Consider the following 22,871-nt stretch of genomic DNA (forward strand, 5'->3'; position numbering starts at 1 on the left):
AGGAGGAGATTTCGATAATCTAAAAAGCCAAGTGATTAAGCCCCAGCTTAGAACCTATCAGTGAACAAATTCAAAATCATAAATCAGATATATCCAGATTTAGGTCTGTGCTCAGATGACAAGACTACATGCAATCCCCCTGTGGTTCCATTCAAAGATTTAAGTGAAAGACTTTCTAATGTAAAAACACATTTCTGAAATGTGGCTAGAATGATGCTCCATTTTAGTTCAGATTGCTCTTTCAAGCTTAGCACTTAAGGGCTTTCAAATAGTGTTATAAAAAAGTGACACCAGTAAGACTCATAGTAAAGTCAAACATACATCATCTATAATTTAAAAATAAAACAGAATATTACAATACGATGTAACTTTTAACAAAAGGTAGGCTACAACTTACATAAAAATACTTTTAACTATAGTTCAGAATATTTTTAAGTATGTAAGTACAGATTCTGATGACAATAAAGTCATTTGGCTCTCACCTGAAAATATCATTTTCCAAATACACAGTCACAGCAATACCTCCTATAAAACTACACATAACATGACTACTTGCTTTTTTTTGTTTGTTTTATTGCTTACACGTGAATCACACAGTGTATCCTTATATTTCATGAAACTGGATTCATTACATTTAGAACAGAATATGCCAGCATGGATAAAACAAGATAAAATAGTCTCATTTCCATATCTACAATAGCAAGAGATGAGTCTTACTTCTGGAAATGGGGCTTATCTTGCACTAACAAGCAAAATTTACTATTAACATAAGATACAGTAAGTTCAGAAAAATTTCAAAGCAAAGCTCAAACACATACAAAATTCGCTGGACTCCAAGTGACAGTCAAACTTTAATGACACAGCCACCAGTTAATAGAGGCCAAGCATACACACTGCATAGTCTAAGTATTAAAACTGTTCAAGAAAAAATGAAATGATACAAAACAACTGTGTACATTAAAATAGAATACTTAACAGTTTATTTGACTTAATACCTACAGAAAAAAAAATCAACACAATCAGATGGTAGATAAATCCCATACTCTCAGTCTCTCCAAAAGCCTAAGAGATGCATGCAAATGCATCTGTGGTGTTCCTATGACACAAGAAGTAAATCAAAGAAAATATCCATTCTCAGAACTTATAGTCAACAGAGTCAGGTCAGTAATCAAGGATGTACAGGATCTACTGTAGTTAAACCGAGGAAAACTCAAACCAACAATTTATGAACAGATGAAGTGAAATGTGCAATAAAAGCCAATTAATTTCCCAGGGTACATGCAATCAAGACATGCGGTAAATTTAAATTTCCCAAAACAAGAAAATATGTACAGCAGTTTGTATATTGCATGAGTGCAAATGAAAATACATTCTTAATTTCTTATTTTCATAGATTACTAAATTATATATTTTTTTCATACAAAAGCACACAGTGTTAATTTATAAAATGGCATCCGAGTGGATGATGATTGTTCTGCATTCTGTCCCCCCATTTAAATTCTTAAAAAAAGGAATGTAGGTCAAAAAATATCTTACCTTAAAAAGAAAATCAAAGTGGGAAAACAGGACAAAAGTAGGCATATTGATGCAAAGATTCTTGTTTGAGTAGGGTGTCAAGCTGTAGCAGCAAAAACCCCAAAAGTATATCAAACAGGCTATTTTGTTGTCTACAACTGTGAGCGCCCTGTTAACTGCAAAACGGTTAGTTTTGAGAACATTCCATCTTGCTTCAAAGTGTCATTTCATAGGTTTAATTGATTAAGACATGGAGCATGCACTATTATACTTGCAAAAAGCATCATGGGAAACCATTATTTTGGTTTACATATTGAAAAGATTTACAGTGACTTTGCTCATACCTCTTCAGCTTTTCTGTTTCAAGCAGAGCCTAAATAATACACACAAATTCACATGAACACTTTATTACAATTTTCTAAATGAAAATATTAAGTTCCTTTTAGCTTTTGAGATGCTTATGCTGCTTCATGTAAATGGCAATGTAGGCTGAAAAATCTTCCACTCAAGGTACTGGACTGTGGAACAGATGATTTTTAATCTTCTGAAGAGAATTTCAAAACAGACCATGAAGAAAAAAAGTGTTTATTAACACCTAGTGCCGAGGAATTCACCAAAATACATACCATTTTAAGAAAACACTATCAAAAACATGTCAGTATGCACAAACTGTAGCACTGATATTAGCAGACTTATAAACCTATGAAATTCAGCACACCTGTTCTCTAAAACCATAGGGTAGTCTAAGGTAGCTCTAAAAAAAAAACCAGATATACGTGGGTACATTTGGTTCAAATCTTACAAAATGAACTTAATATCAACGTTTAGGAATGTTGAAACTATAGGATTGATTAAAAAATAATCGATATGTAAAATGGTACCAAAAATTTTAAATAATATACTATTTAGAGAAATGCATAGAATTCTCATTTTTTATATTTATGAATTCACAAGAGAACAATTAATGTCTTAAAAATGTCTTTCTATACTAAATATATCTCTCTCAATTAGTAGAGCCACAGCAAAATATGACTGCAATTTCAAAGCATGGCCCAAAGACTATATATACAACTATGATGTGAAAAATATTGCACAATTTGGTGCTCTATGAGGAAGCTTCACACTTCTCAAGCAGAACAGTTAAACTTTTAGCAGAAAACACAGTATAGCAGTACCAGATTTGTAAAAGTATGTTATTTTTTAGATCACAGTCTTTGAACACTATCACACAAATGTAATTTGTTACTGTGAATAAGCAATGGTGGTTTTTTTTTACAACTTATTCTAAAGCACAGAAGAAAAAGCCACCAAATATGAGCCTCTAGCATTGCAAGCAAATATTGCTATTTTATGCGACAAGAAGCTAAAGCCATTCTTGCTAAAACAGTTCTGTATAAGCTTATGAAATACACCATATACACTCCGTATGTTTGTAAATGTCCTTTAAGGACTTGAAAAAAATACTTGCTTTTGAAATAGGCATTTATGAAAAGTTTAAAATGTGCTATAGAACAACATGAAAAAAATCTTACTATTTTCAAAACCAATAGGGAATTCAAACAAACTGACATGACAAATCTGTATGCTCCAATGTACTTAAGAGAATACAGTTTAAATGTCTAATTTGCTCTGGCAATCAATCAATTGGTTCAACTTTAGTTTCATAATTATTCTGAATAAATATGTTAACTTGGATGAAGCAAATTAACCCTAAAAACTGATTTTAGCCTTGATTTTCAACTTTAAACTAAATATGATTCAGCAGACTCCATAAGACTCAATACACACAGAGATCTGGAAACTTCATCTCATAAACTGGGACAGAGTGGTACTGGGCATGTCCAGATGTAAAGGTCAGTGTTCCTGATGGACTTGGAGGTGGACTGTAAAAGAAAAAAAAAAAGGCATCAGCAGTAGGTAGATTTCAAATTGGCTTTCTCTTTTTTCAGAGAATTGTATTTTCAAATATATCACTGACATGGCCTCCCCAATTAAGTTACAGGGAATGTAATGTCTGCCAGAAAAAAAAGAGATAGTATTACTTGCCAACTTATCATACTAAACTTCAGTTCTAATATTCAAGTTCTTAACACTTGATAATTCAAAAGCTACTGTACTCTGAGTGAACCAGGTCAGAACTGAAGAATGACTTATGTTTAAAAAAAAATAGCATTTTGGCTTGCTGATTTTTAGCAATACTGGAACAGATGTATTATTTACTAGACAATGAAACAAAAAAAAAAGTTACTTATTCCATTAAAGCCAGAAGCCCAAGTCGGTCCTTTAACAACTTACAAGAATGTCTGCCACAGAAGAGCAAGAAAAGGGCAATGGAAAATACAGGAATATGGTTATTATGCAAAGTAGGAAGGTAACAGAAAATGTGAATAAAAGATAAATGAGCAACAAAGAAAAATTGTTGAACTTCTGTTATAGGCTAGCATGCAGTTTGTAATTTCAAAGAATTCTGGAATGCTACAGGACCTTAAAAAACTACACCAGGTATGAAGGAGTTGTGCTATACAGCACCTAGAAGGATGAGATAATAGTTAACAACCACAGTCACACTTCTGACTCATTGAATTTGAAATCAACTAAAAGGAAGCTAAAGTTGATTTTCTCATGTTAAGTCATATCTCCTCTATTCTGTCCTTGAGCACTTGATTTTCTGGAATCCTATTGTGTAGAAAAAAATGAGATAACACATATAAAACACTCTGCAAAACTCATGAAACTGGGTTGTTCGCTAGGCCTTTTAGCTCTGTGATATCTGCAAACTTGATAAGTATGCCATTTATATAAAAGAAACAAAAACTATCAAAAGTAGACATAAACGGTATGTAAGATATCTGAGGCTATTTTAGCATAAGAACAAACAGCTTTACACATCACAACAGGCCAGGGAGTGACAAGGTTATATGAACTATAAATCTTATGATTTTATTTCATCCCCCTCAATCTAAGAACATACTAATCAATCTGTAATGTCTATTTGGTGCTAATTTATTTCCCTTCCACCTTTTTTTAATTGATCTGTGTAGTTTATGGTTATCTATAAGTGAATAACTGCTGCAAGAGATCTATTTATATTAAATTATGATTTCTGTACGTATCCAATAGATCAAGTCTCTGCTACTATTTAAGTCCAAAGTCAATCAGCAGTTAGCTAAACTTAACATTACATTATTTTGGCATAAGCACTATTTTTAAATGATATATTTCAGAAGTTTGTGGGTAAACAGACAGCATGTTAAAGAACAATGAAAAAGTTAAAATAAACATGTTCCAAATGGTACACCAATTAAGGCAATGCTAGATAAGGTACCATTCCTCAAAGATTGGTTATTTGAATCACAATATTTACTCTGAACATGCTAAAGCCCTGCAGTGGGTAATGTGACACTATGGTCCTTGGTAACAATCACCTTTACAACCTCCTGAGAGTCCCCCAAGCCTTTTCAATAAGCAAGAAAAAGAAAATAAAAATCACAGAGGCAATCTCCAGAACTCTGCTGGTTTGTTTCTTCAAGATAACAATTTTGTACATAAGAAAGTGGGACAATGGAACAGAAAAAAGAAATATTTACTCTATAAGAAAATGCTGACTTTCATGTCCTTAAAACTTGTTACCACAACTGTTTAAAATCAGCTTGCCACAATTTCTCTCAAAGAAGAATTAATCAATCCCACCGAGGTTTTACATTCATAAATCCTTACCGTATGGTAAGCTCCAGTATTTGTGCAAGCCTGTCATGAAGAAAATTTGCCTATGAGGGGAAAGAGAATAATGGAGAAAAGAACATTAAAAATGCTAAACAGAGCTGAACATTTTTCCAAGGATTTGCATCATTAAGCCTAATACAAAACGGTAAGATTTAGTCACTAAGCCCATCAGTCAAAATACTGATTTGTAAATAATGAATCATTGAGTTTTCTGAAGTCTTTTCTGGTTTCTCTACATATACAGGTATTGAAACATTCAGCACCGCTGTGAACCAATGTAAGTTGAGGATTATTCAACCCAACCAGAATAAAGAAATAACCAAGTCCACACTTTACTATGGTTACCAATAAGCTGATGAGTATCCACAGAAGGGCATTCAGGAAGGTACAGAGCTCTGTGATCATGTGATGGGAGGACTGGTTAAAGTAATTGAAATTATTTAGCTCAGGAAACAGAAGACAATGAAAACATGATAGCTATTTTCTAGAATTTGCAGGGCTATCACGGGTAACAGTGCTGCATAGCAGAGTGCTGACCTTGCAGATAGGAAGACCTGGGTTTGAATCTTACCTCCAATACCCTGTGCTCATGGCTGCAAGTAAGTTAATCTCCCTGAGTCTCAGTTTTCTCATCTGTAAAACAGTACCTATAGTACCTACACCTCAGTGTTATTAGGAAACACATTATCTACCATATAAATGTTTTGATGATAACAATTACGCTTGGCCCCACAAGGCACAACTAGGAGCAATAGTTATGATTTGCAAAGAGACAAATTCAGCCTTGTATCAGTACAGGGAAAACTTCATTAAAAGTAGATATTTATAAAAGTGGAATTGGTTCTCTCGTAATGTTGAGAATTTCCTCCAAAATAGTGGTAACTGAGCAAAGGCCACACATAACTACTTATCAGGGATATTGTAAAAAGAATTCTCGTTCAGGCATGGATTTGTACCCTCTGAATTTCATTTCAATTTGAATTCTGTAAATTAAACTACAGTAGTATCAGTCAAATAAAATCTTTATAATTGATGTGTATAATGCCTAACTTAACAAGTAAATTACTACATGAAAATAGAAGTTGCTTTCATTAAATAGGTTTAAAGCAAAAAAAAAAATTAGGAAATTTCCTTTCCTTTCCTCCCTTCAAGTATGCAATAATGTCAAGCAATCACTTCAAGAAAGATAATTAAAAATACATTAGAACACTTGGTTGGGAATCAGGTGACTTGAATTCTAGTCAAGTAAAACACTCTAGTTTTAGTCTATGTAAGAAATTAGTTATATTATCTTAAGCAAGTTATCTGACCTCATTAGGATTCAATTACCTTAATTCTATCTAGTGCCAGAAGGAACCCTACAAATCTTGTATAATCCCTATTTTTCAATTAAGAAACTGAGACCCAAAGAGTAAATTGGACAGTAAACTGGACAAAGTCTCATACAGAATAAAGAACAAGTCATCTGAACACTACCATTCTACCTACACATTCCCTGTTCTCTTACCACACATGTACCTTGCACATGATAGGCATTTCATGTTTGTTGATTTAAGTATACCATGCTCGCTGTAATTAATCTGCAAAATCAAGGGTTTGAACTATATTACATATAAAATTCCTATGATCTACAAATGTTTAAAATTTGGGGGCATTTTGCACAGCAAAATGTTGTACATAGAATATTACTTCACGATATAAAAGTGAAAATACACATTTTGTGACATAAAAATGAAACTTACACATTCAAATCTGCTTGATCTATGCAAGAAACAACTTAAGTGTGGCAATTTGACCTTTCAAATGCGCATCTTTCTGTTGTTGTTCACACCCTATGAACTATGCATATCACATCAGGTTCTTCTATCCTCCACTCTCTCTCAAAGTCTGTTCAAATTCATGTTTGTTGTTTCCATAACACTATCTGTCCCTCTCATCCTCTTCAATCCCTCCCAACATCGGGGTCTTTTCTAATGAGCCCTGTCTTCTCATTATGTGGCCAAAGTATTTAAGCTTCAGTATTTGTCCTTCCAAAGAAGTCTGAATTAATTTCTTTAAGTACTGACTAACTTGATCTCCTTGCTGTCCAAGGAATTCTCCAAAGTCTTCTCTAGTACCACAAATTGAAAGCATCAATTCTGCAGCATTCGGCTTTCATTACAGTCCAACTCTCACAGCTATACGCTGCTACTGGAAAAACCACAGCTTTGACCATATGAACATTTGTTGGCATGGTGATGTCTATGCTTTTTACTGCGCTGTCCAGATTTGCTATAGCTTTCTTTCCAAGGAGCAAATGTCTTTTAATTTCATGACTGTAGTCACTATCTGCAGTGATGATTGAACTCAAGAACAGAAAATCTGATACTGCTTCCATTTCTTCTCTCCCTACCAAGAAGTGATGGGACTAGTTGCTAAGATCTTAGATTTTTTTTTGTTAACCTTTAAGCCAGTTTTTGCACTCCTTTTTCACCCTCATCAAGAGGCTTTTCAATACTCATATGGATCTGTAATCTCATCATCTGAGATGGTTTCTTCAGTGAAGCAGATCGTGGTCTACAAATGTAATTCTTGTCTATGTTCCCTCATAAGTTCACAACAAGGGATCCACTCATATCCTTGATTTTTCCTTGCATTGTGAGGGTACCAATGGAGCACTACGACTGCCAACTTTTAATCATTTGGTTATCACCATTAATCCAGCCTCTTTCCTTCCTTCCAAAATTCCCTGATGACATCTTTAATTCTGGCTTTTTTCAGTCAAGCATTGTTTATATGTTTTATATATGTGTATACACATACACACACACACGCATGTTTAGAGGTGTGTATGTGTATATATGTATACATATACACACACACACACATGCACATAAACACATGTATAATGTACACACATATGCCTTCACCTCTCAATTGTTCTCTAAATAATATTTATTTTTACTTCTTCAGAAACAGCTGTCTTCCCATTCACTGTTATGGAGCAATGTAGATAGCATGTTAGTATTTTTTTTTAAAGACCTCTTTTTTCATTTTGTCATTTTTATTTAATATTTTAGTTTTCAACATTGATTTCCACAACGTTTTGAGTTACAAATTTTCTCCCCATTTCTACCCTCCCCCCCCATTCCAACATGGCATATATTCTGATTGCCTCGTTCCCCAGTCAGCCATCCCTTCTGTCACCCCACTCCACCTCCCCCATCCCCTTTCCCCTTACTTTCTTGTAGGGCAGGATAGATTTCTATGCCCCATTCCCTATATATCCAGTTTCCCAGGTGCATGCAAAAAAACCTTTTTTTTGAGCATCTACTTTTAAAACCTTGAGTTCCAAATTCTCTCCCCTCTTCCCTTCCCACCCACCCTCCCTAGGAAGGCAAGCAATTCAGCATAGATCAAACATGCATCATTATTTAAAACACTTCCACAATGCTCATGTTTTCCTTCCATCCTATCCTGTCCCCCTTTATTCAATTTTCTCCCTTGACGCTGTCCCTTTTCAAAATTGTTTGCTTTTGATTTACTCCTCCCCCATCTGCCCTCCATTCTATCGTGCCCCCTTTTTTATGTCCTTCCTCCTTCTTTCCTGTGTGGTAAGATACCCAATTGAGTGTGTATGTTATTCCCTCATGTCAAATCTGATGAGAGCAAGATTCACTCATTCCCACTCACCTGCCCTCTCTTCCCTTCCAACAGAACTGTTTTTTCTTGCCACTTTTATGTGAGATAATTTACCCCATTCCATCTCTCCCTTTCTCCTTCTCTCAATATATTCTTCTCACCCCCCTTAAATTTATTTCATTTTTTTTAGATATCATCCCTTCATATTCAACTCATTCAGTGCTCTCTGTCTATATTCCTTTCAACACCCCTAATACTGAGAAAGGTCTCATGAATTACACACATTATCTTTCCATGTAGGAATGGAACCATAACAGTTCAACCTTAATAAGTCCCTTATGAATTCTCTTTCTTGTTTACCTTTTCATGCTTCTCTTGATTCATGTATTTGAAAGTCAAATTTTCTATTCAGCTCTGGTCTTTTCATTGAGGAAGCTTGAAAGTACTCTATTTTATTGAAAATCCATATTTTGCCTTGGAGCATGATATTCAGTTTTGCCTGGTAGGTGATTCTTGGTTTTAATCCTTGCCCCTTTGACCTCTGGAATATCATATTCCGAGCCCTCAGATCCCTTAATGTAGAAGCTGCTAGATCCTGAGTTATCCTGATTGTGTTGCCACAATATTCAAATTGTTTCTTTCCGGCTGCAGCATTTTCTCCTTGACCTGGAAACTCTGGAATTTGGCAACAATATTCCTAGGAGTTTTCTTTTTCAAGAGGTGATCGGTGGATCCTTTCAATTTCTATTTTACCCTCTAGTTCTAGAATATCAGGGCAAGTTTTCCTTGATAATTTCTTGAAAGATGATATCTAGGCTCTTTTTTTAATCATGGCTTTCAGGTAGTCCAGTAATTTTAGAACTATCTCTCTTGGATCTATTCTCCAGGTCAGTGGTTTTTCCAATGAGATATTTTACGTTGTCTTCCATTTTTTCATTCCTTTGGTTCTGTTTTATAATATTTTGATTTTTCATAAAGTCACTAGCTTCCACTTGCTCCAATCCAATTTTTAAGGTGGTATTTTCTTCAGTGGTCTTTTGGATCTCCTTTTCCATCGGGCTAACTCTACCTTTCAAGGCATTCTTCTAATCATTGGCTTTTTGGAGCTCTTTTGACATTTGGGTTAGTCTGTTCTTTAAGGTGTTATTTTCTTCAGTATTTTTTGGGGTCTCCTTTGGCAAGTAGTTGACTTGTTTTTCATGGTTTTCTTCCATGACTCTCATTCCTTGTCCCAATTTTTCCTCTATTTCTCTTACTTGCTTTCCCAAATTCTTTCTGAGCTCTTCCATGGCCTGAGACCAATTCATATTTTTCTTGGTGGCTTGTGATGTAGGGTCTTTGACTTTTTTGACTTTTCTGGCTGTATGTTTAGATCTTCTTTGTCACCAAAAAAGGGATCTAGAGTTCGAGTTTGAGTCTGAGTTCGTTTTCGCTTCCTGTTCATGTTCCCAGCCAACTACTTGACCTTGAGCTTTTTGTCAGGATATGACTGCTTGTAGAAAGTACTTTGTCCCAAGCTTTAGGGTCTAAGCACTGCTGTTTTCAGAGCTACTTCTACTCCACGGTCACCCCAGGCTCTGTCACCACAGTGCTCCTCCTCCCCGAAGAACCGCCAACCAGGACAGGAATACAGATCCAAGCAGGACACAGCAAGAGAATCTGCCTTTGTGCCCATAAAGCACTCCTTGTACTCCCGCTCTGATCCACTGCAAGATTCCTCCCACCATGTGAGCCAGGGACTTGGGAAGCAGCTGACACTGTAGCTTTGGAAGCAGCCTCAGGAGTTTCCTGCTGCTGCCACTGCCACCACTATACCACCTCCGCCACCCCCAGGGCTGTTGATCAGACTGCTCTAAACTCGATTCCGCAGTTTGCCTCTAACCTCCTCTTTGGTGTTTGTGGGTTGAGAAGTCTGGTAACTGCCACAGCTCACTGATTCATGGCCCCAAGGCATGTTACAGATGGCAGACTCTGGTTCTGGTCTGTCCTGGCATGGCCCACACTGGGCTGCCCTCCGCTCCCAGCACCGTGCGATAGACCCTTCCCAGTGACCGTCCCGGCTGTCCTGGGCTGGAGCCCTGCTTCCCTCTGTTATTTTGTGGGTTCTGCAACTCTAGAATTTGCTCAGAGCCATTTTTTACAGGTGTTTGGAGGGATTTGGGGGAGAGCTTAAGCAAGTCCCTGCTTTCCAGCCGCCATCTTGGCTCCGCCCTGACCTTTTGTTTTCAATGAGAAGCACAAGGTCATTAAAGAAGCAGTGCAATTTCCTGGAAGGAAGTAATCTAGTCTATTCTCTTGTTCAACTATGGGTTCAACTCATCATCCATCTGTACTGTCTGCCTCAGATATACATAACTGAGGGACAAACTATGTAACAGTAGTTCTTAATCTGAAGCTCACAATCTCCTGGGGATCCACAGCTAGATTTCTCAGGGAATTTAGATTTCAATTACTTAAAAACAGTTTTCTGAGCAGTCAGCGACAGGCTTCACCAGATTGCCAAAAGGGTGCATGATAAAAACATTAGTTTAAGAGCCCTCGCATAGGTCATCTGTCAAAAAGAACACCGAAATCTGGGCAACATATATTCTTCATCTAATTGTTCTTTCCATTTTGGACAGAGGCCAGACTCCTTTGAGATATCTTCCAAAAGGCTCTGCAATACTGCAGGAAGACCTTAATGTAAGAAGCACAGTGTTATCCATAAATGGAAGTACTTGGGATACCTCACTATTCGTAGAAACTTGATCTCCATCATTGCAGTGGCAAACACTGTTAGCAATATGTATCTCCTTATTCTGCTTCACCTGATGTTTCTGATCAGAGGGTCATTTTTATTGTTGCATCTTCCAAGGAATCTTGAATGATTTTGATGCACAGAAAGAAGACACCTTTGTAAAAGTGCTGGTATGGTGGCACTTTTTTATACCAGATCAAAGACATTTTTGTAATCAAAAAACAATAAACAAAATAGGCTCTACATCTTCCTGTCAAGATATGGCCCACTGTAAAATACTACCTGTACAAGTCTCTTTGTTCATTATTAATATGCTCAATGAGGATATTCTCAGTTCATGCATAAATGACTGTCAAAGATTTTGTGCAGACAGAAGAGGAAGCATATGATTCAGTAGTTACTGAATTTCTCTAGCTTATTTTTCCTCCATATTAAGTACTGCAATTTTCTCCATGGTTCTGGTATCTTCCTCTCCTTCAGCAGAAACACTAAATATCACTTGCTCAATGTCCTCAGGATTTTTATCTATACCACAGAAGTCCTCTATACACACTTGACCCACTCCAGTAGATTTTTCCATCTTTGTTCTCCTTAGTACTTTTTTACTATTTTATAAACACATTCAGGACTATGAAGTTAGAGCCAATATGAGGTGGTTCCTTTAGCCTTGACGGAGAAAACAGTTTGATAAACTGATTTTTAAAAATCTTTACCATTTTTCTTCTGTTTATAATTCTCTTTCCATTTTCATCCTGAAATGCCCTATGGGATCACTTTGCTTAGTTGGATATCTTGCCAAGCTTTCTTTAAATAGTTTTTCATCTCCATCATATCTCTCTGCTTTACGAAATGATACTTCTTATAATAGTCCATCATATTTCTTTATAAGATTTAGAAATGAGTTTAAATTTTTAATTCCACGTTACCTTTGGCAGCCTTCTCTCTAGCAAATAAGTCAGGTGTTTGTTATAACTTAGGTACTTTCTGGACTCCTGTGTCTCCTTTTGGTAATTAACTTACACTGCTTAAGCTTCCAAATAAACCAGTGTTAATATCACTTCTGCCCTCTCCCAATTTTGATTTTTCACTTGCTTTTAGGGTTGTTTCAATTCTACAACCACATTTTTCTCACTATTTTGTCATTTTCAAAAATCAATTGTGATCTTAGGGCTGACGAATCAATTACAAGCTTTTTTCCTGAAAAAAGAAAATATACTTTGTTCTTCTTGATATTACTTGGGTTTGCCATTTCCAACACCAAACAAATTCTTAGACTGAAGAAAGTGTTAATCATCTAAAGGTGTGAAGTATGTACAAATTTTTGACTTTTCTCATTCCTAATTGTTTGTTTCTCTCCATCCTCCTCTTTCTCATCTTTGCACTGAAGTCATCAAGTATCAGAGAAAATTTAATTTAGAGGATCTTATCAAGAGTTTCACAGAATTTCACTACCACTTCATCTCTGGCAATGTAAGTATAAGTAATATCAATAAGTATGTTTCCTTTCACTTAGCTGCAACTCTTCTCTTTTGATTTCATTAATAATAAGAATATCCTCTAATAATACAGCCAATCATTGATCACTTACAAGGATTTCACATCTAGTATGCCAATAATAAAATTAAAATTTATTGACAGTCTAAAGATTATGTGATTCTTAGCATCCTCTTCTCCCATAACAGCAGAAGTCAAGTGGGCCACATAGGACAGAGGGTCATTCTAATTGTTTGTTATATGAGCTGTCAAAATCCCAAGTTGAAAAAAAGTCATCCATGAAATCCTACTCTGGTGTCCCATGCTGCATCATAATATCAAAGTATGGATTATGTTAACAACCTCCTTTTTAGTTCAAGTGAAAATATTAAGAAATAATATCTTCTCCAGGATAAATTCTTTCCAGATTTCTCCCTGTTTAAAAATATGCAGAAGGCTTCTTTCAGGGAATGTATTAAGGATGATAACCAAATTTAACACTTATCTAGAGAAAATCATACATTTTATGCCCTCTTCCCCCATGATTACCTAAGGGCAGTGTTCTTTTTTACATTTAAGGATTAAGATACTGATCAAAAGGAAGAAAGACTTGAGCTCTTGAGGTCAAGGAAGGAATTAAATAGGGAACCATTCTGGATTTGTTCAAGACTCCTATAAATGTTAGCTCACAGCCCTGTGGCCTGGGGTAGAAAGTCATGTCTAAAGGTAGGGAGAAGGGGTTCAGGTAGGTTATGCCAGTTTCTCTCTCTAGGATAGACATATAGAATTATGTTAGATTAAATGAAGTTATTTTTCGCAGACTTGTATCTAAAAAACACAGAGTATATGTTATTAATATTTTTTTCTAAAGCAGAAGTGACCCTGGGATCTTTAGATTAGGAAGCAGAGGCCCAAACTAGCTGACTGTGTAAAGGTACATCACCAGCAAGCTGGCTGATTGGTGATGCTTTTTGGAGGGGCTACGGCAACCTAAAAAAATGAAAATACATGTGTTTCTACCATATACACTAGCTGTATTTCCTATTTAGTAATTTTATCAATTTGATACAAAAAAAGAATTTCATTTTAACCAGTACAAAAATAATTAGTTTTCAACAATGAAGCAATTCCCATTCCCATGTCCCCCAAGCAGTGTAGTATGAAGGAATGAAGTATGCCTTTTCCTGGAAAAGGAAGACTATTAGCCATGCTGTACATATTATCAAAACAATGGCAATATATTATTACTATAATTATTGCTATTTTGGAGCAAGCCTGTGATTTCTCCAGTAAAGTAAGCTCCCTATGAGGAACTTCTACTAATTCAGATCACTAGCTTCTCTAACATTTAAAGCTGGGGCACTGAGGACTGCCTGACTTGCGGTCACAAAGTCAGAATGTGTCAGAGGTAAGACTTGAATCCTGATTATTGCTACCACTAATGATTCACATTTTTATAAAACTTTATGGAGGGATTTCCTTACAACAATCTCAGAACTACAACATTACTAGATCAGCTTGTACCACAGCATGATTATTTATTGACAGAGCTTTCAGTGGCTGGGAGATATTTCCTGATGTTTTGCCAACCTGTCCAGAGTTTAAGAGTTCAATAAGGAAATAATTTTTTTCACAAAATAAGTTCACAAATGATTAAATACAACTATTTAATTGGCATGTCTTTTATCCCCACATGAATCAAGATTGAGAAGCAAGCTTGCATTTTGTTCTTTGGGCCTCTCTCACTAGGCTTTGTGTCTTCCCTTGTGAAGTCTTTATGTTATACTTTTAGGAGGTATTCATTAGTACTACAGCAAAACTTAAAGTATACTTCAGTTTCTCTGCAGTTTCATTTGGAATTTATCACTAGTATTTTTACTGAATATTACTTAAAAATTAAAACTACTTGGGTCTTGATTATTTAATAAAAACAACATTCTGCCATAATGCCAAACCACATGAATGCTTACTTTGGATTCACACTGTGCTGCAATTTCTTCAAAAGGTGCTTTCTGAAACTTCTCAATCACAAGACGTCTCTTCTCTTTTTCTTGTTCTTCCATTCCATTGGTATCTTTAAAAACAAGAAAATGGATTAAGTTACAAGCTATAGTTACCTTAAAAAGCACTTTTAATAGTGATGTATTTCCCATAAGAATTCAAAATGATTTACATGACTAGTGTTAAAAGCCACACTGATTTAAAAGTGGAGGCTGAGATCAAAGGATGATATACATAACATTCTTCAAATTTCTAGATGATTGCAACCTAAGCATAGAAACCTATTTAGAAAAATTATTAGATGAAATGATAGACTAAGAATAAGGAGACTTGGATGATAAGTCCTCACCTGTGTCAGGCTGACATTTTTGATCTCTGTCTACAAAATGCATAGACATTCACATACAATTATAATCCAACAGACCTGTGATCTCAGAGAGGTGTGTATCCCCTCCACCAGTGTAGATGGCAACTCATCCCCACTTCTCATTCTGTAGCAGTTTCCCTTAAATCCTCCATGGGGATCAAATTACCACACTGTGGGCCTTTACTTTACATTTTTTGCCACTGCAACACTATCGAGAGACTAAGCAAATTAGTGATGAATTTTTTGACCACTGTAACGAAATCTATTTAATGTTATGCTTCACATGCAGGTAAAGTTCTTATCTTAGTTTTAAAGGTAATAATAATAGCTGATAATGATTTTTTTAAAGTTGCTTTTCAGTCCTGTCCAACTCTGTGACCCCATTTGGGGTTTTCTTGGCAGAGATACTGGAGTGGTTTGCCATTTTCTTCTCCAACTCATTTTACAGATGAGGAAACAGAAGCAAACTGGGTTAAGTGACTTGTGCAGGGTCACATAGCTAGTAAGTGTCTGAAGTCAAATTTGAACTCAGGAAGAGGAGTCTTCCTGACTCCAGGTCTGCACTCTATCCACTGTGCCACCTACCTGTCCCAATAATAACTATAGCTAGCATTTAGATGATGCTTTAAGTTTTACAAAGTGTTTTACCAACAGGATTTCATTTTATCCCCAATAACCCTGGAAAGTAGGTTTTTATTATTCTCATTTTACAAATGAGAAAAATGAGGCAGACAGTAGTCAAGTGTACATGTAAGTATACTCCATTAGGCATTGATTTAAAAAATTAGTTTTGAATAGAAAACTTAAAATGTATTATAAATTATAGTTTTTCATTCCTTAAGAGGTGCTAAACCTAATTTAATCTTTTCTGAATTATTTGGGGTCCTAATTAATCTGCATTGTATGATGTTTTAATACAATGGTATCCTTAGAAACTAATGAAGTATAAAGGACTATTTATTCCCCAGTGCCTCTATTTTCTTCTCTCTCCCAATATTCACTATTTCTTCTATGTATCCTGTTCCTACAGGCAGCTAGGTGACACAGTAGATAGAGTGCCAGGCTCAAAGTCAGGATGACCCATCTTCCCGAGTTCAAATCCGGCTTCAGAAATTGACTAGCCCTGTCACCCTACCCAAGTCACTTACCCGTTTGCTTTAGTTTCCTCATCTGTAAAATGATCTGAAGACGAAAATGGCCAACCACTCCAGTATTTTTGCCAAGAAAACCTCAAATGGTCATGAAGAGTCAGACTCAACCAAAATGACTGAATAACAATGCAGTCCTTACTGCTTTTAAAGCTATTAATGTTTATTCACAGTTCAAAGTTCCCATGTCACTCTGATGACGTCTCCTGAAGACTGCAGGAATGGACCTCGGTACCGCTGGTTTTTTTTTTTTTGATCCAGAGCCCTGTTTTTATTTACTCACAGAATCATAACTTTGTTAGAATTGTTGGAAGTCTGACCTCTTGGTAAGTGGTAGCTTACTTAGAGGCAGTGTGGTATAATAAAAGGAGTGCTAAACTTAAAATTAGCTATATTTAGCTAGGGTTAAATCCAAACCTAGTTGTATTATAATGAGCAAGGAACTATAAGCCTCAACTTTCTCTTACATAAAACAGAGGTAATTTATCCCCACTATTATGGAGATAAATATTCTTACTCCTACATTAGGTTACGAAGATTAAATGAGATAAATGTTCAGTCACTTGGAAAACTTTAAAATGTTAGAAAAATGCTAGCTATTATTATTACTGCTATTGATGGAAAATAATAACTTTTCCTCAAAAAGTCACAATATTTAAAGGGGAAAACCTTCCCAATGTTGATAATTTAAGAGGTTCAAACAATGTAGCTTCCAATCACCTCTATGTCTAACAAGAAACTAAAATAGTACTTCTGGCTTCTTTCTTCTGACATGTAAGGGCAGCTAGGTCAAACACCTAAAGGCTGAGAGTTGGACACAACTGAAATGACTCAGCAAATTCTGACATCTAAAACAAGGATCAACATAAAGTTGAGCAAAAAAATTACTAGAAAAAATTAAAATTCCCCAAATCTTACCAATTGCCTTTTTCAGTGCTTCAAAGGTTATTTCTTCAGTGGCAGTGACCTGGAAAAAAGTGATTTAAGCAGAAATCAAGTGTGGAAAAGACTGCTATAAATATCAACGTAATCTAGTTATAAGTGATCTCATAATATTCAAGGTTTTTTCTTTTTCCTTTTCTTAAATCACATAATGCCATAAAGATCAAAAGAGAAGCTGGAGTATTTACTTAAAAAATGCTAGTCGCAATAGCCATTTGTTTAATTAGGAAACTTTACTGTAAATGGAAAGCTCACATGGTTAGTAAAAAAAAATACACTTGCAATTTAGCGCATAAGGTTAATTGAATGGAGGTGTTCTATCTCTGGCATAGAATGCCTTTGTGCTTGTGGTAGGATATATGTTTACAATCACTGACTATTGCTGCAATATGAGGGGCCCCCAAAGATAACCTTAAGAATCCAAGGTATAGTTCTAAAGTTTTTTTTTAATTAACGTGATGTTCCTTAAGGGCAGAACAACCTATTAAAGCCAAAGCATTCCAGTGAATAGAGATGAAGCAGCGGCGTCTCCTGTTACACTTGCTTTCTCCTACAATCCTCATACTTATAGCTTTCCTACTTATTTCAGATCCCTCTTTTGGGTTCACAATCTCATTTCACTTGCCTCCACTCTCCAGTTTAGCCCTGAAGAGAGAGTCATCACCATTTGTTACAACACTTTTAGTTCTGGGTGGCAGCTAGGTGGCGCAGTGAGTAGAACACCAGCCCTAGAGTCAGGAGGACCTGAGTTCAAATGCAGCCTCAGACATTTGACACACTTACTAGCTGTGTGACCTTGGGCAAGTCACTTAACCCCAACTGCCCTGTCTTCCCTCCTCCAAAAAAAAATACTTTTAGTTCTGTCTATCCCATCTTCTCCCCAAGGACCCTTACGTCCTCTAAGTAAATACTGGGGCACTTTTAGCTTAAAGAACTCTCTTACTGGGCAAACCAGTTAAGGCTTATGTTTACTGCCAGTCATTCTTCAACAACAGAAAAAAGATCTGATGAATTTCCAAACTGGTATCTCCCCTCCAGCTATCTCCTTGAAGACACCATAGTCTCAAGGCCAAATGACAACAGCAGTAGTTCCTAAAAAGGTGACACAGTTCATTCAGCCTAGGAGTGGTCTTTATTATGCCTGCCTTGCTTACTAATATCCCTCTTTTTCCAGGCAGACTCCTAAATTACTTTAACAAGTACAATTAAGACATCCAAACCTCTAAATCATAAATGGTTGATAGAAAGAACATTTCTTCTAAGTACTTATAAAGTATGGTTAAGCAAAGATCTCTTTAATTCCATGCATATTCTTCAACATAACTAAAGGACACAAGGGAGGCCCATGATTTATTAGGTATAACCTGACATTTCATCAGCGTAAGAAGCTGACTAATGACGAAACTTCCTCTACCAATGCAGACTAACAATTGTTCTGCAATTTACAGTCAAAGAGTTTGCTGGAGCACTGAAAGACTAAGTGACTGCCAAAGGCGACACAGCCAGTTTGTGTCAGAGACAGGATCTAAATCTAGGCCAATTCTGAGGCCAGCTGTCTATCGACTATGCCATGATGTCACTGACAAAAAATGCAAAGGATCCAATTTATGTTATTTCTATAGTTACTGTTGTGTTCAACAAAGTTAAGGCAGACTTTCATATGTTTTTTAGAAGAAACACAAAATCCTGAAATTGCTGGCACTTTGGACAGGTTAGTTTTCTTGATAAATGAGCAGGAAATATGCCTTTAAGTTTGACCATATCTAAATCCAGAATTCCTCACATTTTTGCTTATCCCAAGGCATCCCAAATATAGGAAAGCATGAAAAGAAATTTCTGATACCTCCACTGAAAGTTTCGGAAATATATCACTCTCGTGGTAAGTGGAAAGGACTTGAGGGGTCATCTAGTCCAACCTGTACCTAAAAAAAGGCATCCTTATTACAACATACCTAAGCATGATTTTTCAGACTTTGCCTGAAGACCTCCAGTGAGGGGAAAACAACTAAGCAGCTGCTGAAGAAGCCCAGTCTACTTACAGATCTCAGTGTTAGGAAGTTTTTGCCTACATACACCCTTTGCAACTTCCATGCATGGCCTCTAGGTCTGCCCTCTGGGGCCAAACACAAAACTACTTTGCATGCTAGCCTTTTCAGTACTTGAAGACAGCAATAACATTCCACCTGAATCTTCTCTTCTCCAGGCTAAATGTTCCCAGTTCCTTCAATAGACTGCATGGTAGAGCATCTAGCATGTTAGCTATCTGTCCTCTCTTTGTACCACCTGCAAATTTGATAAGGATCTTGTCAATATCTTTATCCAAATCACTGATTAAAAAAAAAGCTAAATAGTATAAGGTCAAGAACAGATCCCAGGAGTGCTTCACTGGAAATATCCTTCCAAGGTGATGTGATACTATGAATATTCTGAATATGGCCAATGAACCATCATGAAATTTTTCAAAAGCCTTACTAAAAATCCAGGTAAACTACATCTATATCTATACTCTGATTTATCAATTTAGTAAACCTGCTGGAAAAAAAAAATTAGTTTGGCAGTACTGGTTCTATATGGGTTCTTTGTGACTGAAGCTTGTTTTCTCCTTTCTTTTTAACAAGCTCCATAATACATTATAGAATTTTGCCAGAAACCAAAGTAAAGTTCATTGGCCTACAGCTGGTAATTCTGTTCTTGCTTATCCTAGATATCAACTCTCTAACTGGCTATTTTCAATGTGTTCTTTCCAGGGCAAAGGTAATTCTTCTTGGCAGAGAAAAAGAGAAGCCAAATGTGAATTACACAATGTTTAGTTATCTTCATCTGCCTTAGCTCATTCTATCTGTATTCCTCATGCTATTCTTATAAGATCAGCCAATGGCACTGTAGCTGTTCATATTACCAGCCCCTGCTTTCATCACACACAAAGACAGACAGACAGACACACACACGCGTGCTTCCATCTAAGTTGATAAACTCCTTATCTTCCACGTTGGTCTCTTTTGACAATTAACCTCCCCCCCTCACTGGAGTAAAAGTTTCCTTTTTTTATGCCTTCCGAATATCATTCTTGACAGTTTTCCATCTCTGCTGTGATGACTTCTACTATAGAATTTTAGTCCTCAGGACCCTAGTCTTCCTTTGAGCCCTCTGAAATCTGATCTATAAAATCTTGGGCACATGTCAAACTATGACCAGATTTTCTCTCTATCACAAACTCAACTAGTTAGGAGACAGTAGTCAGTTATGCCCCCTCCAGTGTCCATGATTTCTACTGTAGCAATAATTCCTTTTTTGGTAAGAATCCTATTCAGAAGAGAATTCCTTAATAGAATGTAAGTTCCTTGAAGGACTTGACAGAGTGACTAATTCACAGTAGAGACTCAAATATCTGTTCATTTCATTTGAAGACCTTTGAAATAATTTTTTCTTCATATAATTAAAACTCATTTGAACAGCTCAATTTTCCAAAAGGAATGTTCAAGGGTTTCTATTCTTAAAATAAATGTTAAGCCAAATACCTTAAGCATACAAGTTAGAAAAACATAATATTTACTCTAAAGTAAAATAACCTACACTTCATATACTGTCTCTCTCAATCAAGAGTTGACTATAAACCTTCTCATCCTTTTTTTTTACATGGGGGATGGGAAATAAGGCAATAGGAAATCAAAGTTTCTGAAAATGGAAAAACTGGAAAGGAGATCAAGCAGGTTTCTTTTTTTATAAGCCTGGTTCTGATCATATATGGCAAAAGAAAATCATATCCACAGTTGTTTACTCTAATCATTCATCAGGTTGGTGTATGTGAGCTTGGGGAAAAGACAGACAGTAGCTTCTCTGATTGTACCTTAAAAGTTAAATTATTATTCTTTTACAGACTACTCCCTTCCACTGACCTACTCCTTTATTTTAAGGCTATTAGTTCAATTCAGTCAAATACATACTAAAATCAACTAAAAATATTAGCGTAGTAAGAGCTGACAAAATAATTTATGGATTGAAATAGCTGGAAAAAGTGACACTCCAAAGTAACTAAAAAGAATGCAGAAAGTAATCTTTATTACCCTAGGAAAATAGAACTTGTATGTCACAAAATCTGTGAAAGTAAAATCTATCCATACATTTAACATTATGTTAAAAGCCTTTACTTGCAAGTAAACTGATTGTGTGTGTGCATGTGTGTGTGTGTGTGTGTGTGTGTGTGTGTGTGTGTGTGTGTTAGAAGACCTGATGTCACTGATATAGGCAACTCTTGGTGGAGAAACTGACATATTTATCAGGAAACTGATAAACCTATTCAGACCAGTAGTTCCTCTGAAATTTAGCTTCTAAGGCACTGCAAGGTTAAGTATTTTGTCTAGGGTCGCAGACACATGCAACATGTATTAGCAGGGAGGCATAAATACAGGTCCTCCTGACTTTGAGACCAACCATATTCACTGTCATGGCTGCCATACACACACACACACACACACACACACACACAAGTTATAAGAATGCTAACATTTTTTATTTTTTTTTAAAATGGGTATGGATTTGTTAGCATATTTAAATATAGTTTATTTGGAGGAAAACATGAGTCAAAATAAATTGGGGATATAAGATTGATCCTGTGATTTCACTGTTGTAAGAATGGCTCCTCAGATGAGGAAATCCCCTTGATTCATGCAGGTCTGGCACTTTCTCTGCAACTTCGCTTCTCAGGCAGTTGCCTGACACATTAAGTGAGTTACCCAGAGCCATACAGCTAATGTGTAGTTACTAAGCTATACTTACTCTAAATACAAAACATATACAAAGGAAATTTTTTTTGTGAGGGGCAGAAGGGAGAATGTGCAAGCCCTACCAACAGAAGGGATCATGAAAGCATTGGTGGCCCTTAAAAAAGGCTTGGAATTCCAGTGAGGCAGATGTGAGGAGGGAAAACATTCTGAGCACAGTGCCTGGCAGTGGGGGATGGAATGCCATGTACAGGGAATATCAAGTATACCAGTGGGGCTAGAATGTGTGAGGAAAACTATCTTGTTTATAAAGATACAAGAAGGCATTTCATTAAATATCTTGTAAAAAATAAAAATAAACTAATATAAGAAAAGGATGTCAGTTCAGTAAGCTTTATTCTTACTAAGCCCTTACTGACTCCAAGCGACCAGCTCTATTTGTCCTGAATGCTCACAAATCCATTCTAGGATTTTGCAAAGTGTAAAGAACAAGCTTGTCAATCCAGCTTCTAGAATCCATCTATTTCCTCTTTTCCATGATTTTAAAATTCTGATATTTACTGCCTAGGTGGAAACGCTGTACAACATGTTACCTTGTATTAGAGCAAACATTTCCAACATGT

General features: G+C 36.2%; 1 protein-coding gene across 4 annotated transcripts in view; it reads right to left on the minus strand.

Annotated features, from left to right (window-relative positions):
• Positions 1–306: 306 nt before the first annotated feature.
• EFR3A (EFR3 homolog A) overlaps positions 307–22,871 on the minus strand; it is a 154,125-nt gene continuing 131,560 nt past the window's right edge. For 2 of the 4 annotated variants that reach the window (XM_036755090.1, XM_036755060.1), the window contains 4 exons: positions 17,504–17,552; positions 15,040–15,143; positions 5,233–5,282; positions 307–3,398 (listed from right to left, as the gene is read on the minus strand). In XM_036755090.1, coding sequence (XP_036610985.1) covers positions 3,293–3,398; positions 5,233–5,282; positions 15,040–15,143; positions 17,504–17,552 — 309 coding nt within the window. In that variant the 3' untranslated portion in view covers positions 307–3,292. The remainder of the gene's footprint in view (positions 3,399–5,232; positions 5,283–15,039; positions 15,144–17,503; positions 17,553–22,871) is intronic. The other 2 variants (XM_036755071.1, XM_036755080.1) reach the window with 2 other exon arrangements.

This window comes from Trichosurus vulpecula, chromosome 1 (genome assembly GCF_011100635.1).
Source record: "Trichosurus vulpecula isolate mTriVul1 chromosome 1, mTriVul1.pri, whole genome shotgun sequence".
In the NCBI taxonomy this organism is placed as follows: domain Eukaryota; kingdom Metazoa; phylum Chordata; class Mammalia; order Diprotodontia; family Phalangeridae; genus Trichosurus; species Trichosurus vulpecula.